Source organism: Podarcis pityusensis, assembly GCF_964106645.2.
Source record: "Podarcis pityusensis genome assembly, chromosome: 4".
In the NCBI taxonomy this organism is placed as follows: Eukaryota; Metazoa; Chordata; class Lepidosauria; order Squamata; family Lacertidae; genus Podarcis; species Podarcis pityusensis.
This window is the reverse complement of record NC_138027.1, coordinates 3,019,078-3,034,866: the sequence shown is the minus strand read 5'-3', so window position 1 is coordinate 3,034,866 and position 15,789 is coordinate 3,019,078. Positions and strand designations below refer to the sequence as shown.

General features: G+C 42.7%; 2 protein-coding genes across 2 annotated transcripts in view; both read left to right on the top strand.

Annotated features, from left to right (window-relative positions):
- Positions 1-15,789, top strand: part of LOC308475068 (uncharacterized protein) — an 82,467-nt gene that overhangs the window by 9,924 nt on the left and 56,754 nt on the right. The window contains exons 2-4 of the mRNA XM_081001866.1: positions 216-297; positions 531-613; positions 731-857. Of these exons, the coding sequence (XP_080857992.1) occupies positions 216-297; positions 531-613; positions 731-857 (292 nt within the window). The remainder of the gene's footprint in view (positions 1-215; positions 298-530; positions 614-730; positions 858-15,789) is intronic.
- Positions 1,298-2,877, top strand: LOC308475260 (uncharacterized protein). The gene is made up of 2 exons (XM_081002312.1): positions 1,298-1,319; positions 1,401-2,877. The coding sequence occupies exon 2, from the start codon at positions 1,427-1,429 to the stop codon at positions 2,507-2,509; it is 1,083 nt and encodes a 360-aa protein (XP_080858438.1). The 5' UTR covers positions 1,298-1,319; positions 1,401-1,426; the 3' UTR covers positions 2,510-2,877.

The window sequence follows — 15,789 nt, the reverse complement described above, 5'->3', positions numbered from 1 at the left end:
GTGCCGGGATCCTGCCCCCTGGATCTCCTTCCAGGGGTGTTTTGGGGGGCTGCGGCGCCCTTCCAGCACCCCCCTTTTCCTCCCAAGAGCTGGGTTCCCTCTCCAGAGAGAAATCCCGCTTGTCTTCGCTCCCGCGATCAGCCGGAATTCTCTCTGACATTCATTTTTGAATCCTTCTCCCCATTCTCTCTTTTGAATCCTTGTTTCTTTTTCAGGGAAAGGATCTCTTTGCAGAAATGGACCAGATTTCTTCTGAGGCAGAGAGGCCTCCGCTGGACACCAGAGAGAGGCAGCTGGGTAAGGAGGGAGGATTTTTTTTCTCTGTTTAGTCTCATTCTGTTGGTTTTCCAACTCATCAGAGGAGGGAAGATATATTTTTTCACACATAACATCTCTAATGCACCCAAATATCCAAATGCACTCAGCAGGCGAGACTTTCTCAAAGGCCCATGTGTAGTTTGAGATCCACTGATTTACCTGTGAGACAAGAAGGCACTTTGGGCCTCCCCCTTACCTTTTTTCTCTTACAGGTGACGCAGTGATACTGGCTAGACCTCTTCATCCATCTCTGAATGGGGACAGAATGGAAGCAGCGGCTGTGGAAGCAGATCAGGTCAGGGGAAGCTGCCTTGTGGGGACAGAGGCCAAGGGGCAGAAGAATGTCCTAGCTCAAGGAGTGGTGGCGAACAACAGTGTTGTCTCATAGGAGGACATTCCCCCTTTTTTTTAGGGTCCAGTGTGCTTTGAAGATGTTGCTGTTCGTTTCACAGACGAGGAGTGGGATTTGCTGGATCCTGACCAGAGAGCTCTGCATAAGGACGTCATGGAGGAGAATTGTGGGATCGTGGCCTCTCTTGGTAAGGAATCATAATATCAGTTTTTAAATTCAAAACTCCATATGCGACAAACCTCATATATTTTCACAGACCTCAACAGCTGGATATTACAATATCCCCCCCCCCAAAAAAAACCCTTGAATAGTAAATTACTGTTTTTTCTGTGAATGTTCTTCCTCCCGTTGCAGCTTATTAAACAAGAAGCACCCTGGTCTGAACTCCCCAGACCCTTTTGACTGTAAACTTCAGAGTTGTTAGGGAAGTTGAAGTAGCTTGTGTCAGGTTTTCAGTTTTTGTTTTTCCTCCCGTCAGTCTTTGGTTGTCCAAAGAGAAGACTGACATTGGAAATGAAGGGATGCCATGATGGAGCCAAAGAAAATCCATTCGAGAGAAGAGCCAGGCTTATCGAATCACAGGTTCCCCAAAGGATGTCGGTTGATCCCTGTTAATTAATGCAGAAAACCATCCATCTAACCCACTTGTGTTATGCCTCTATTACCAGAGTTAACAAGTCTTCTTCCTTAATTTCTCCCAGAGGTGCTAATCCATTTCTCTTCATTGCAGATAGTGATGAACTGGAAATTAACAACATGGGTGACCATGACAAAATCCCCACAATGGAGAAGCTGAATAAATATCTTGAATGTGGGAAAAGTTCCTTTTCCACTTCCCATCAAAGAAATCCCATTGGGAAGAAAGCATATCAGTGCGTGGAATGTGGAAAGAGATTCAGTCAAAAGGTCAATCTCACTTCCCATCAAAGAATTCATACAGGGGAGAAACCCTATCAGTGTGTGGAATGTGGAAAGAGCTTCACTCACAGCCACAATCTCACTTCCCATGAAAGAATTCATACAGGGGAAAAACCCTATCAGTGCGTGGAATGTGGAAAGAGCTTCAGTCAGAGCTCGTCTCTCACTTCCCATCGCAGAATTCATACAGGGAAGAAACCATATCAGTGTATGGAATGTGGAAAGAGTTTCACAGATAGCTCCTCTTTCACTTCCCATCAAAGAATTCATACAGGGGAGAAGCCATATCAGTGTGTGGAATGTGGGAAGAGCTTCAGTCAGAGCTCCTCTCTCAGTTCCCATCAAAAAATTCATACAGGGGAGAAACCCTATCAGTGTGTGGAATGTGGAAAGAGCTTCAATTTCAACCACCATCTCACTTCCCATCAGAGAATTCATACAGGGGAGAAACCCTATCAGTGCGTGGAATGTGGAAAGACCTTCAGTCAGAGCGCCAGTCTCACTTTCCATCAAAGAATTCATAGAGGGGAGAAACCCTATCAGTGTGTGGAATGTGGAAAAAGCTTCAGTCAGAGCGCCAGTCTCACTTACCATGAAAGAATTCATACAGGGGAGAAACGCTATCAGTGTGTGGATTGTGGAAAGAGCTTCAGTCACAGCCACAGTCTCACTTCCCATAAAAGAATTCATACAGGGGAGAAACCTTATCAGTGTGTGGATTGTGGAAAGAGCTTCAGTCACAGCCACAGTCTCACTCGCCATCAGAGAATTCATACAGGGGAGAAACCCTATCAGTGTGTGGAATGTGGAAAGAGCTTCAGGAGGAGCTCCTCTCTCAGTTCCCATCAAAGAATTCATACAAAGTTCCCAAAACCTGTCATTATACAGCTTTCAGCGCCAGGAAAAAACTCATCTCTTTAACCAGTCCTTTGGCTGATTGACATCTAATGCCCTTTTACAATGTGGTGGGAAGGTGGGGGTTACAGGTTTTGGGGGCGGTGTTTTGTGTTTTCATTCTGTGATTTTATGTTGTAACCGTCCTGTGACCTGTGAGTGTAGGGAATGGGAGCCAACTCTTAGAGTCTGAGGGCTCTTTGCCCCCCAATAAGATATTTGAGGGGGCCACCCCCCAGTTCATAGGAATAGCCATTCAAATGGCATGCTTGCACTGCATCCTGTGACTGTTTAACCGAGGCGGGGCTTGCTAAACCCCTCCTATATTTTATTCAAGTTGGCACCCCTGCTATAGGGCGCTATAGAAGTCAAATAAATGCATAAATAAAACAAAATCATCTTGGTCGCCTTCTTTTGCACTTGTTCCAGCTTGTCAATATCCTTCTTAATATTATCATTTTAAAAAATTATGTACCCTTCATGGCTTTCTCAAAAACAAGTCAAGCTAGAGAAATCTCTCTTTTTTCTTTTTTTGGATGGAGTTACAGATTGTTTCTCAGGGGACTGCTGTGGTAATAGTGCATCTTAATTTCAGTAAGGTTTTTGACAAAGTCCCCCTTGATATTTATGTGAGGAAGCTGGTAAAATGAGGCTGAACTAGGTAACTGTTAGGTGGATTTGACTGACCGATCCCAAAGAGGACTCTTTCATGGTTCCTCACCATCCTGGGGAAAAGTGACAAGAGGGGTGTTGCAGGGTTCTGTCCTGGGCCCGTTGTTGTTCAAGTTCTTTATAAATGTCTTGGATGAAGGAACTGATGGGATGCTCATCACATTTGCAGATGACACCAAACGGGGAGCGGAGGCCAATGTGGCAGAAGGCAGAATCAGATCAAGGGCAGGAATAGTACCACTTTATTCTGCCTTGGTCAGGCCGCACCCAGAATACTGTGTTCAATTCTGGGCACCACAATTTAAGTATCTTAAATTTTCTTTGCCAGGGGAAATCAAGAAGGTGGGAGAACACAATCCATATTCCTTTTATAACACATGGCAAATGTTTGTTGAATATATAAATTGCTAAGACTGTTGCAGGAATCCACCCAACACTCATGGGAAAATGTATCGTGGTCTTTTAGAACAGGCATCCCCAAACTCGGCGCTCCAGATGTTTTGGGACTATAGCTCCCATCATCCCTAGCTAACAGGACCAGTGGTCTGGGGTGCTGGGAATTGTAGTCCCAAAACATCTGGAGGGCCGAGTTTGGGGATGCCTGTTTTAGAATAATGAAATGAAACTTTAACACATGACATGCTGAAAGTCTGAAATTCCATCAGGACAAGTTACTTTTTGTTTACTGTTGTAACTATTGCTTTATGAATATTTATCTTCTGTACCATGAAGATAAAGAAAAATAATGTTTTTTAAAAAGGAGATGGGGAAATCATGTGTACTATTCCATCAATCTGCTTGCATGTGTTGAGTTTTATTTGGAGACTGTAACTCCCAGTAATTTCATTATCTGTATGTGTTTCTGTGTGTTCAGCACACGTGATTGCAGGTGAGACTGAGTAAAACACTTCATCGGAAAAATTAGAAGCATCTAATGTTCCCTGGACTTTTAATAATACATAATAATAATTTTATTATTTATACCCCGCCCTCCCCAGCCAAGGCCGGGCTCAGAGCGGCTTACAAGCAATAATAAAAACAAGATGAATGATTGCAACTTAAAAACAAAATTAAAATACAACATTGAAATATTGAAACATTACAATATTAAAATGTAGCCTCATCGCAGGTGGAGAAGGAAAGGAAAAAAGAAAGAGAGGGAGGGAATCAAATTGGCTCCAAGTCGAAGGCGAGGCGGAACAACTCTGTCTTACAGGCCCTGCGGAAAGAAATCAGATCCTGCAGGGCCCTGGTCTCATGAGGCAGAGCGTTCCACCAGGCTGGAGCCATCACTGAAAAGGCCCTGGCTCTGGTTGAAGCTAATCTAACTTCCATAGGGCCCGGGACCTCTAGGGTGTTGCTATATATGGACCTTAAAGTCCTCTGGTCTTTAAAGGTCAAAAGCAGCACCTTAAATCTGACCCTGTACTCCACTGGGAGCCAGTGCAGCTGGAAAAGCACTGGGTGAATATGCTCCCATGGCAGGGACCCTGTGAGGAGCCTCGCTGCAGCATTCTGCACCCGCTGGATTTTCTGGGACAGCTTCAAGGGCAGCCCCGCGTAGAGCGAATGACAGTAGTCAAGCCTGGAGATGACCGTCGCATGGATGACTTTTAGGGCAATGCATGGTGCTTTTGTTTGACACATAAAAATCTGGCTGCTCCCAAAGACTTGTCTGTCTGTCTCTGCACCACAACACTGCTTTGGAACGGCTTCTTTCTGATTGGTGGTTAAAATGACGATTGGTTGGTGCTGGTGCTTGAGGATGATGAAAGGTACTTAACAAAAAAAGTTGGGTTTACAAATATTCCCTAAAGCCACGTTTCTAGGGCTAGGCTGGCCATTGTCCTGGTCCCACTCATCTTATGGTGGACTACAAAGCTCTTAACAGCTTCTGATCAGATTGCCTTCCCCCATGTATTCCCAACTCAACTGCTTTGAGAAAACTGGCACAGTTACCGGTTCCACATAAAACACCTGTACTTGTGAGAAAGCAAAGTTTTAGTGTGGCGACAGAGGTAGACTTTGGAACTCCCTGCCTGCAGTTCTTTTTTTATTCCTTTTTTTTGGGGGGGGTGCCTGCAAAAATAAATAAATGTTTGTTTAGGCAAGCCCATCCAGATATTTAAAATGTGGACATGTATTGTAATCTGATTCTCAGCAAACGGTTCATTTGTAATTATTTCTAAATATTTTAAATAGTTGTGTGTAACTTCTTTTACTGATGAAAAAAATTCTGCATGTGTGTGTGGGGTGTGTGTGACACCGGGTACCACCTGATCTTGCTATGCCTCTGGAGCTGGAGCTGCAGAATTGGTCCTTTTCCCTGCAAGCTGCTCCTCCACTTTCCGGCCAAGGGAGGGAGATGCTCAGAGTCCAGCCAAGAGCCTCACCCCACAAAGGGTATCGGGCATTGGAGTAGCCAGGGGGGCAGCTGCCCCCCCTTAATCCATTAAAAATAATAAGAATCTGAGGTTCTGCCAAGCGAGAGAGGGCTGAGTTGGGGGGACTAGGCTTGGCAAGGGTTAAAGGGAAGTGAGCTGCCTTCCTAGAGAGGACAGGAAGCAAGGGGGGCCAGGTCCTCCAGAGCCAAGGCCCCTCCCTCCCCAGTCCTTTTCTGCAAGGAAGGGGGGGGGGGGTGTTGCTTTGTGTCTCTCCTGCAAGGGCCGAATCGCAGCCCCCTCCTGGGATCTGGTGAGTCTCCTCTCTCTCTGGGATCTGGTGGGGGTCCCAGGGCTGCAGCAGGGGAGGGGGCCTGGGGGGCCTGATCTGCTCCTGCAGGGGGGGGACCCCAAGTCAGGGAGGAGAGGGTCCTGCCAGGGAGGGGCCAGGTCTGCCACGCTCTCCTTCCTGCGGATCAGAGGATCCCGAAATCATTTGACCCTCCGCCCCCCCCCCTTCAGAAAAGATCTCCCTTCTTTAAACAAAGGAGTCCCTGGGACTTTGTGACATCGCTCAGCGTCATTGCACAACAGAGGAAACATGTGCAAATGGTTTTCCAAAGCTGGACGGGGAGGTGGACTAGACCCCCCCCAAAAAAATAAGGGTGGAAGAGAAAGGCCAGGAATAAAGAGAGGGATCCCAGCCCAGAGTCCGGCTGCTGCATTGGGGACCAGATTCCCAGCGTCTTCAAGGGCAGCTCCCCACGGAGGCCACTGCAGCAATCTCGTCGCACCCAGAGCAGGGCATCCCAGGACCACATCCTCTCTCTGTCCCAAAGGGATTGTTGCTGGCAAAGCAGCCGGAAATGGGCGCTGCTACTCACTGAGCCTCCAGGGACCTTCGCATCAATGGCTGTGTGTGCGTTAAGCTGTATAACAGAATAATAGTAATAAATTGCCCACCTGAATTTCAAGTGAGATGTATTTGGCCCCGTCCACTTGGCTCTCTGGGGTTTTCCAGATACATACCTGGCCCTAAGAGCAAAGAAAAAGGGACCCCACCCCAGGAGTATGTCTGGAGAGTGGCAGAGAGTCCAAGTGCAAGAAAAAGAGACAGAAGCAGGGGAGTGGGGTGGGGGGAGGAACTCCTGAGGACCCCCAGGTGAGGACCCCCACTGGAGCCAAACATCCATTTTTCACAAGATACAAATGACTTCCTTGTCAGTCAGGTCTGACTTGAAAGGCAGGAGCAACCAGACTGATTCATCTCCCAGAAATCCCTTCAGTTGCCCCCACATTTTGCATTGCAATCTTTCTTCTAGGAGAGCTAGAGGCTGCTTCCTCCTCTTCCTCCTCCTCCTCTTCCTCCTCCTCCTCCTCTTTCTTCTCCTTTTTAGAAAGGCCCTTTCCACCTGGCCTAGGGGTGAGGCCCAGACTCACCCAGCCCTACTGTGTTAAATATCTATTCTGTAGTTGACCTCCTTTGTAATGTTTTATTTTGATATCTTTAAGAGAGTATTTGTTTTCTGTTATGTTGCTTTGACTATAGTCTATATATTTGACTTTCTTCAGCTTGTTTTATTTCTATTTTATTGATTTTGTGGGATGTGAAACTGCAGTCAAGTACAATATTCCTACAGGGGACACATTAGGGGATGTTTTCTACCACTCAGGAGAAGACCTCCTGTTTCCGCCTGAGCTGGGACAGACTTCCACTACATGTGACGTGAAGAGGGTGCAGTCTGTTGTACTAGCATGGAGGAGCACACGGCCTCCATCTTCTGATCAGTGTGTCTTCTCCATTTTGTATGTTGCTGTGTGTTTGGAGAAGTGACTCTTTAGTGGCAGTCATTTGGGACTAACTTCTTTATGGAATAGTTCTAATTGTTATGTAACCTAAGCCTGCCTTCAGGGATATGTCTGTGAACGTGAACAAATCTGTGAGTAAACTACTTTTATATTAATGTGAATCAGATTATTGTGCTTATTCATTTAAGAGGGATTGGAAGGGATTTTACCAGGAAGGAATCTTTAATAGTAAGACTCAGATGAGTCAGCAACAAGCTGATCGCTGCGTAATCTAAAAAAGGGCGATGTATGGAACTCTGCTAGAATATGGAACTTGCTAGTGCATGTTAGGAAGGATATCGTTCAATAATATATCCTCTTCTAACTCCCTAATTATCCCCACAGATTTAATATGCTGTAAACCGCTTTGAGATTTCTCTTTAAAATAAAAAGTGTTATAGAAATTTAAATAAATAAAATAGCTCATGGTTTGGGCTGTGGTGCAGTCCAGCCCTGGTTCCCTCCAAGACTCATCCATGCTTGCTCAGGGAACCTTTTTCTTCTCCTGATATTAGACAACTTTTGTAACGGAACAATGTATTTGCTTTGTAGGATTTGCTAGCGCCTCTCCTTAAGACAGACAGAACTTGGCAGAAGACCAAAGGGTTCCTTCCGATCTCTCAGAGGCTTCCTGAGAGCACAGATGGATGAGCGAGACTCAGCTGGCCCTGGAGCAGGAGGAGGTGATGCCATCCAAACTTGGAGCAGTGGGGGGTTCTGGGAAAACTCTGTGCAGAAGATCCTGGGTGAGGAGGACACCCTCCGCTCAGAGGTGCAGAACCAGCAGTTGAGGCAGTTCTGCTGCCAGGAGGCCAACGGACCCCGAGAGGTTTGCAGCCGACTCCACCACCTTGACCATCAGTGGCTGAAGCCAGAAAGGCACACGAAAGCTGAGATGCTGGACCTGGTGATCTTGGAGCAGTTCCTGGCTGTCCTTCCACCAGAGATGGAGAGCTGGGTGAGGGACTGTGGAGCGGAGACCAGTTCCCAGGCGGTGGCCCTGGCCGAAGGTTTCCTCCTGAGTCAGGCAGAGGAGAGAAAGCCAGGTGAGAGAGACTTTCCTCTGGATACTCCCAAGGCCTCCAAACAGGACAGAAACCATCCCATCATGCTCTACTGATGGCTCATTTTTTTTTCTGGGAAGGCATCCATGGAATGAGTTCTGACATCCTTAAAGCTGTTGGCCCTGACATTCATTTTTTATTTTTTATTTTTCTAATATATATTTTTATTAGTTTTCCAATATAAAACTATACAAAACAAAACATCCAATTTATCACCAACATCTTTTTTTTTTACTTCCATCAACATGTCTGATAATTCTCCGTCTTGATCACTTCTTGCACATTTCTTAATTTAATATTGCACTACAATAATATCTTAATTTACCTTATTTTTTAAACAATATTTCTACCATACATTCTCACAGAGCTTCCTGAAAGCTTACAAATATTATCTGGTCATCACAAATAGTTTTCATATAATCTGTAAATTTAATCCATTCTTCAGTGAATCTCTGGTCTCGTCGGTTCCGGATCCTTCCTGTTAATTTATCAAGTTCTGCGTATTCCATTAATTTCATTCTCCATTTTTCAACCATAGGTAATTCTTCTTGTTTCCATTTTTGGGCCATTAGTATTCTTGCTGCCGTTACTGCGTATAAAAATAACTTCCATTCTTTCTTATTAATTTCATTTCCTATTATTCCTAATAGAAATGCTTCTGGTTTCTTAACAAATGTATATTTCAACATCTTTTTTAACTCATTATATATCCTTTCCCAAAAGCATTTCACTTTTTTACACTCCCACCACATATGGTAAAATGTTCCTTCATTTTCTTTACACTTCCAACATTTATTACTTACTTTATAAATTTTTGCTGATTTTACTGGTGTTACATACCATCTATATATCATTTTCATCACATTTTCCTTTATTATAGTACACGCAGTAAATTTCAGTCCTTCATTCCACAATTTAACCCAGCCTTTAAATTGTATATTATATCCAAAATCTTTGGCCCAATGGATCATAACCGATTTAACCTCCTCGTCCTTTGTATACCATTCCAATAATAATTTATACATTTTAGACAAAATTTTTACATCATTATTCTGTACTTCCAATTGATATTTTGATTCCTTGTCGGTAAAACCTCTTTCTAATACATCTTTTTTAAACATTTCATTAATCTGAAAATAATCCAGCCAATCATTTACATTTTCTTTTACTTCAACATATGGTTTCAGTTTCCATTTACTTCCTTCTTTCATTATTAAACTTCCGTATGCTCTCCCCCTCCCCCTCATATTGATCTTCTTCACACTCATCACCTCCAACGGAGACAACCAATGTGGAATTTTTGACTCCAGTAGGTTTTTATACCTATCCCAGACTTCTATGAGAGATCTTCGAATGATGTGGTTTTCGAAACCCTTGTGCACTCGTTTCTTGTCATACCATAGATATGCGTGCCGACCGAATCTGTTATCAAATTCTTCCAAATCTAACAATTCTGTGTTCTCTAATTTTATCCATTCTTTCAGCCAACAGAGGCACGATGCTTCCTAATATAATTTCAAGTCTGGCAGGGCGAAGCCTCCTCTATCTTTTGCATCTGTCAGTAACTTAAATTTTATTCTCGGCTTCTTACCCTGCCAGATATACCTTGAAATCATTCTTTGCCACTCCTTAAATATTGCCGCCCCTTTGATTATTGGAATAGTCTGAAACAGAAATAACATTTTCGGTAACACACTCATCTTTATCATTGCAATTCTTCCCCAAAATGATAACTTCATTCTCCCCCACACCTCTCGATCTCTCTTAATTTTATTCCATATTGGTATGTAATTATTTTGAAACAGATCAATACTCCTAGGGGTTAACAAAATCCCCAAATATTTAACTTTCTTAACCACCTCTATCCCTATTTGTTGCTGCATTTTTTCAATTATTTCTTGATCCATATTTTTCGCAATTATTTTTGTCTTTTTCTTATTTAATTTAAAACCCGCAACCTGACCAAACTGTTCTATTTCTTCTAACACCTCTTTAACACTACTTAGGGGATCTTCCACTGTTATGACCAAGTCATGGGCAAAGGCCTTTACTTTATATTCATTTCGACCAACTGTCACTCCCTTTATTAGCTCATTACTTCTTACTGATCTTAGAAAGACCTCCAGAACCGAAATGAATAACAACGGTGAAAGAGGACACCCTTGTCTTGTGCCTTTAGTTATGACAATATTTTCTGTTGTTACATTATTAACTATTAATTTCGCTCTTTGATCAGTATATATCGCCCTTATACCATTAAGGAAAGATTGACCCATACCCATAAATTCTAAGTTTTTCAACATAAATTCCCATGAAATATTGTCAGAGGCCTTCTCAGCATCCACAAACATTAACATCGCTTGTTTATCGTTCCTGGTAGTCAGATATTTCATTATATTTATTATATTTCTTATGTTGTCTTTCATCTGCCTACCAGGAAGAAAACCTGCTTGGTCCTTATGTATCATTTCCTTTAATCTCTTTTTCATCCTATTTGCTAATATACTTGCAAACAATTTATAATTATTATTTAACAATGAAATTGGCCTATAATTTTTAACTTGAGTCAGGTCAGAATCTTGTTTTGGAATAAAAGTGATATAGGCTTCTTTCCATGTTCCTGGTATTTCCTCCTTTTTAAAAATGTTATTCATCACTTCTTTCAACGGCACAAGTAGGGTGTGTTTCAATTCTTTATAATATCTTGCACTGAATCCATCCGGTCCTGGTGTCTTTCCACTTTTCAATTCTTTTATTTCGCTTTTAATTTCCTCTATTTCAATTAGTTCATTCAATTGGTCTTTTTTGTCCGTCGGTATTTTCTGCACCTTTTTTTCTTTTAGAAATTCTTCTATTTTTTTTATGTTGCTTCTCTCTTTTCTTTTATATAACTGTCTATAAAAGTCAACAAATCCTTTTCTAATTTCTTTCGGATTGTCTATTTCTTGGTCTTCCACCTTAATTTTGTTAATTATGTTTTGTTCTTTCCTTTTTTTTAATTTGCCAAGCCAACCATTTCCCTGATTTATTTGCAAACTCAAAATTCTTCTGTTTCATTCTTTTAATATTCCATTCCACTTCTTTATTGATTATCATCGCAAATTGAGTTTGTAACAGTTTTATGTTTTGCTTCAATTTCTTATCAGTGGGCCTGGTAGTTAAATTCTTCTCATTTTCCATTATTTGTTTTAAGATTTCTTTTCTCCCTTTTTCTCTGAATTTATTTTTAATTGTGTTCTGTTGAATAAAGAAACCTCTCATCGCCGCTTTACTAGCGTCCCAAACAGTACCGTATTTTTCGCTCTATAACACGCACCTGACCATAACACACACATCGTTTTTAGAGGAGGAAAACAAGGGAAAAAATATTCTGAATGAAACAGTGGACGTATCATTTTTGTGCTTCATGCTGTGGCCACAGACATGTGATCTGATGGTGAATTTGGGGTGACCCAATGCAAAAATCCTGAGAATCCCTGTGGATCCATGCTTTGTAACCACGTTTTTGCACCATTGCAGCCCCAGGCAACAGTGGGTGCGTGATTTTGGGGGGGCAGGCTGTAGCCATGGACATGCTATGTGCTCTGATGGTGAATTTTGGCTGACCCAATGCAAAGATCCTGAGGATCCATGTGGATCCATGCTTTGTAACCACGTTTTTGCACCATTGCAGCCCCAGGCAACAGTGGGTGCGTGATTTTGGGGGGGCAGGCTGTAGCCATGGACATGCTGTGTGCTCTGATGGTGAATTTGGGGTGACCCAATGCAAAGATCCTGAGGATCCATGTGGATCCATGCTTTGTAACCACATTTTAAGTGGGGAGGGAAGGAAAAACACAGAAGGCTAAGAATGCAGGAGAGGGCTATAACGTGAGGAAAGGAAGGCAAAAGTTCCCCCCCACCCACCCACACAAGCCAGCCAGCGCTCGCTCTCTCTCTCTCTCTCTCTCTCTCTCCCATCTGCATGTTTTCCGGCTGCCTGATATTTATTTTTTTTAATTGCCTTGACAGAAGAAAGCATTTTAACTGCATTAAGAACTATTTAGCAGCGAAACCTAAGCTTTGCCATCCCTTAAGAGGTACAGACACTGTAATCTTCCAGATCGCATGAATTTACAGGCAAAACACTGTTTAAGGATTTCATCCTTTTAAATTGAAGAAAGCATATTTGAATGCTGTGTGTCCCCAAAAACAAAAAGCAGGAAGTCAAATCAGAATTTTAAGCTGAACCTGTAATCTCTCTTCCCTTCACAAACATTGTTCCCTCCGAAGCACAGAGAGGAAAGCAGACACTCTGCTTTCCCCTCTGCTTGCCTGGAGGGGAGGGGCTTTCCCTGCTCTTTGTTCCGTTTCAGCAAACACAGCAACGAAACAGAGCGGGTGGGCAGTAAGACCCTGAGGCAGAATGCAGGAAAGCAACCACTTCCTCTTTTCCCCTCTGCTTGCCTGGAGGGGAGGGGCTTTCCCTGCTCTTTGTTCCGTTTCAGCAAACACAGCAACGAAACAGAGCGGGTGGGCAGTAAGACCCTGAGGCAGAATGCAGGAAAGCAGCTGCTTCCTCTTTTCCCCTCTGCTTGCCTGGAGGGGAGGGGCTTTCCCTGCTCTTTGTTCCGTTTCAGCAATCGTGAAGCCCGATTTGATTTTTGTCTGATTTTTCGGCTCCAGGGACCACGCATTCGCTCCATAACACGCACAGACATTTCCCCTTCCTTTTCAGGAGAAAAAATCTGCGTGTTATAGAGCGAAAAATACGGTACTCATTTTTGTCTCTTTATTAACATTATTTACAAAGTAGTCTGCCGAACATTTTTGTGCTCCTTCCACTATTTTCTGATCATCAAAAAGATTGTCATTTATTCTCCACCGGAAAGATTTTTCTTCATATCCTTTTAGTATACATTTTACTGCATTATGATCCGAAAGAACCTTTGGCTGTATTTCAATCTCTAGAATTCTTGATGTTAATTCATTAGAAATCCATATCTGATCAATTCTAAATTTTTTAAACATAATATTTATTAAAAGTTTAAAAATTACAGAGAAAAGAAGAAAAGAAAACAACAAAAAATTTAACAAGACATACATTCCGATACATAAAAAAAGGAAGAAAGATAAAAAAAGCATAAAAACCAATACAACAATACAACAATAAAAAACACACATCCAATATTCCATATCTTTATCTTTCATTTACTTGTTTCATCGACCTCCTCACACCTCCCTTTTTGTATTCTAGTTTAGTTAATTGTTTCAGCAAATTCTTTCCATCTTTCTCAATTTTTGTTGGGTAATTTATCTTAACAGTCTAACCTATTAATTAACTCAGCAAATACTATCCATCTTTCACTATATTCTGTCGTTCAATTTACCTTAATTTATTTTAACCTTATCTTACCATAAAATACCTTAAAACTTAATACTATTTATACATAACTCCTTATATCATTTCTACTAAAGCCAAATAGTTTCATTCCAACTTTTTTCCTAATACTCGTTAATTTTACACTAATTCCCAAAATAAATTTTTTAAAAACTTTCTTCCAATCTTCATCCAACGTCTCTTCTTCCTGGTCTCGGGTTATGTCAGTCCTTACTATCCATTCCATCTAAGCCATCAACCTGGTAATCTTATGTCCGAGGCTCTTAAGTCTTTTCCATGTCCCTTCTGCAGATCTTCTTCTTGTTTATACCTGCACTTTACCTTGTCTTTTATTGATCTCTTTCTTAATTTCTTTCCTTTCCCATTGAGGAGTAGGTCTCAGGGAAACTCCAACCCAAAAATATCTCCATCTCCCCTCAACAGATCAGCCCATTCCCCACAGTCCCATTCCCCACAGTCAGCAGTGTAGTCCAGAAAATATTTAAACGCATGTTTCAAAGTCCCTCCAAAATTAAGAGCCCCCACAACTCCAGACCCCCCCTGGCCCACTCCAGATTCAATCTTCAAGAACAGCGGCTTATGCTCCTGCAGGGCCTCGGGTCTCTCCATTTGTGTTACTTGAGGTTCAGCAGCATCCTCCTCCATTATCTTCTGCACTTGCACTTGCCCTGTCAAAACAGGTTCCTGGGTTGGTTCCTGAATGGTTTCTATATGAGTATTCGCCGTTTGTCCAAAGTTTTTAACTGCAACGACTTCCGGTCGGCGCCAGCGTTAATGGCGGTCCTCTTTCCGAGCTCCGGAGGAGGACTGCGCTGCGAGTTCGGGTCTGACCCGCTACGGCAAGCGGGGGACCCCTAAAATCACAGGCACGGAAGCCTGAGAACAAGGAGACTCGGTGGGCACCAGAAGCGCCCCCCTTTACTGGGAAAGAGCCTTTTTAAAGGCTCCGGAACGGCATCGGGAGAGCGCGGTGCTGAGAGTCGTTACCCAGCCCGCAGTGTGAAGCCGCGTCGCCATTGACGGAGAGCGCCGATTCCTTCCTGCAAAATGAACTGAATTCAAAACCCCGTGAGTAGGACTGAACGATTACTGGAATTTTTTTTTTTTTTAAAAAATTTAATTAGAAACTTGGCCGGAAACGGGGAAGGGTAAAATTAAGGAAGTCTGCCTCCCCCCGACTGCATGACAGATGAAAGCAACGAAAGAGAAAGAGCTGTATCTGTATGGAAATAACGATAGAATTGCTTAAGCCTGGCATTGGACTTAAACCCCCCCTCTAGCAAGCAGGAGCAGAGGGGGGGAAAGTAACCTTATTAACCTGCATGATTTATTGAGAGAGGAAAGTTTCCAGCTGCCTTAATTCCTTTGATACGGTCTGCCAAAATAAGATACCAGGATAGAGACTTTAGAAACTTTAGAAATCTTTATAAGGATACATAGTGGATGTTCTACTTGATACAGAGTTTGGACTTTGCTGCCACAATATATCGGACTTTGACAGTTAAATTACGCAGAAAAACTGTTGCAGCATCTATATTGAACTTTCCTGGTTTCTTTGTTCCCTGCTTTTTGTTTCCTTCACTTGGACATTATGTCTTGCTCCCTCTAGAGGGTAAGAAGTAACAATTGGAATAACAGAGTAAGACAGTGGGATTTTCCATTTGGGAACTGCTCCTGTGAGAACGTCCTTGGGACATGAGTGGCCCAGCAGACGAGATTACAACTAGAGCCAAAGCAAAACAACAACAACAAAAGAAAAGAGGTTCAATATCAAGTTTGACACAGACTGGAGCAGCTGCTCAGGAAAAAGCGACGGCTGCCTCCATGGATTCTATGACACAGGCGTTACTCAAGATAAATCAATCCTTGGAAGCTCTGACAAAGCAGAGTACAGAGAACTCACAAAAACTAACAGAATTAACAGCAAGATTGGACCTTAATACGAAAAGTGTGACATCTAAT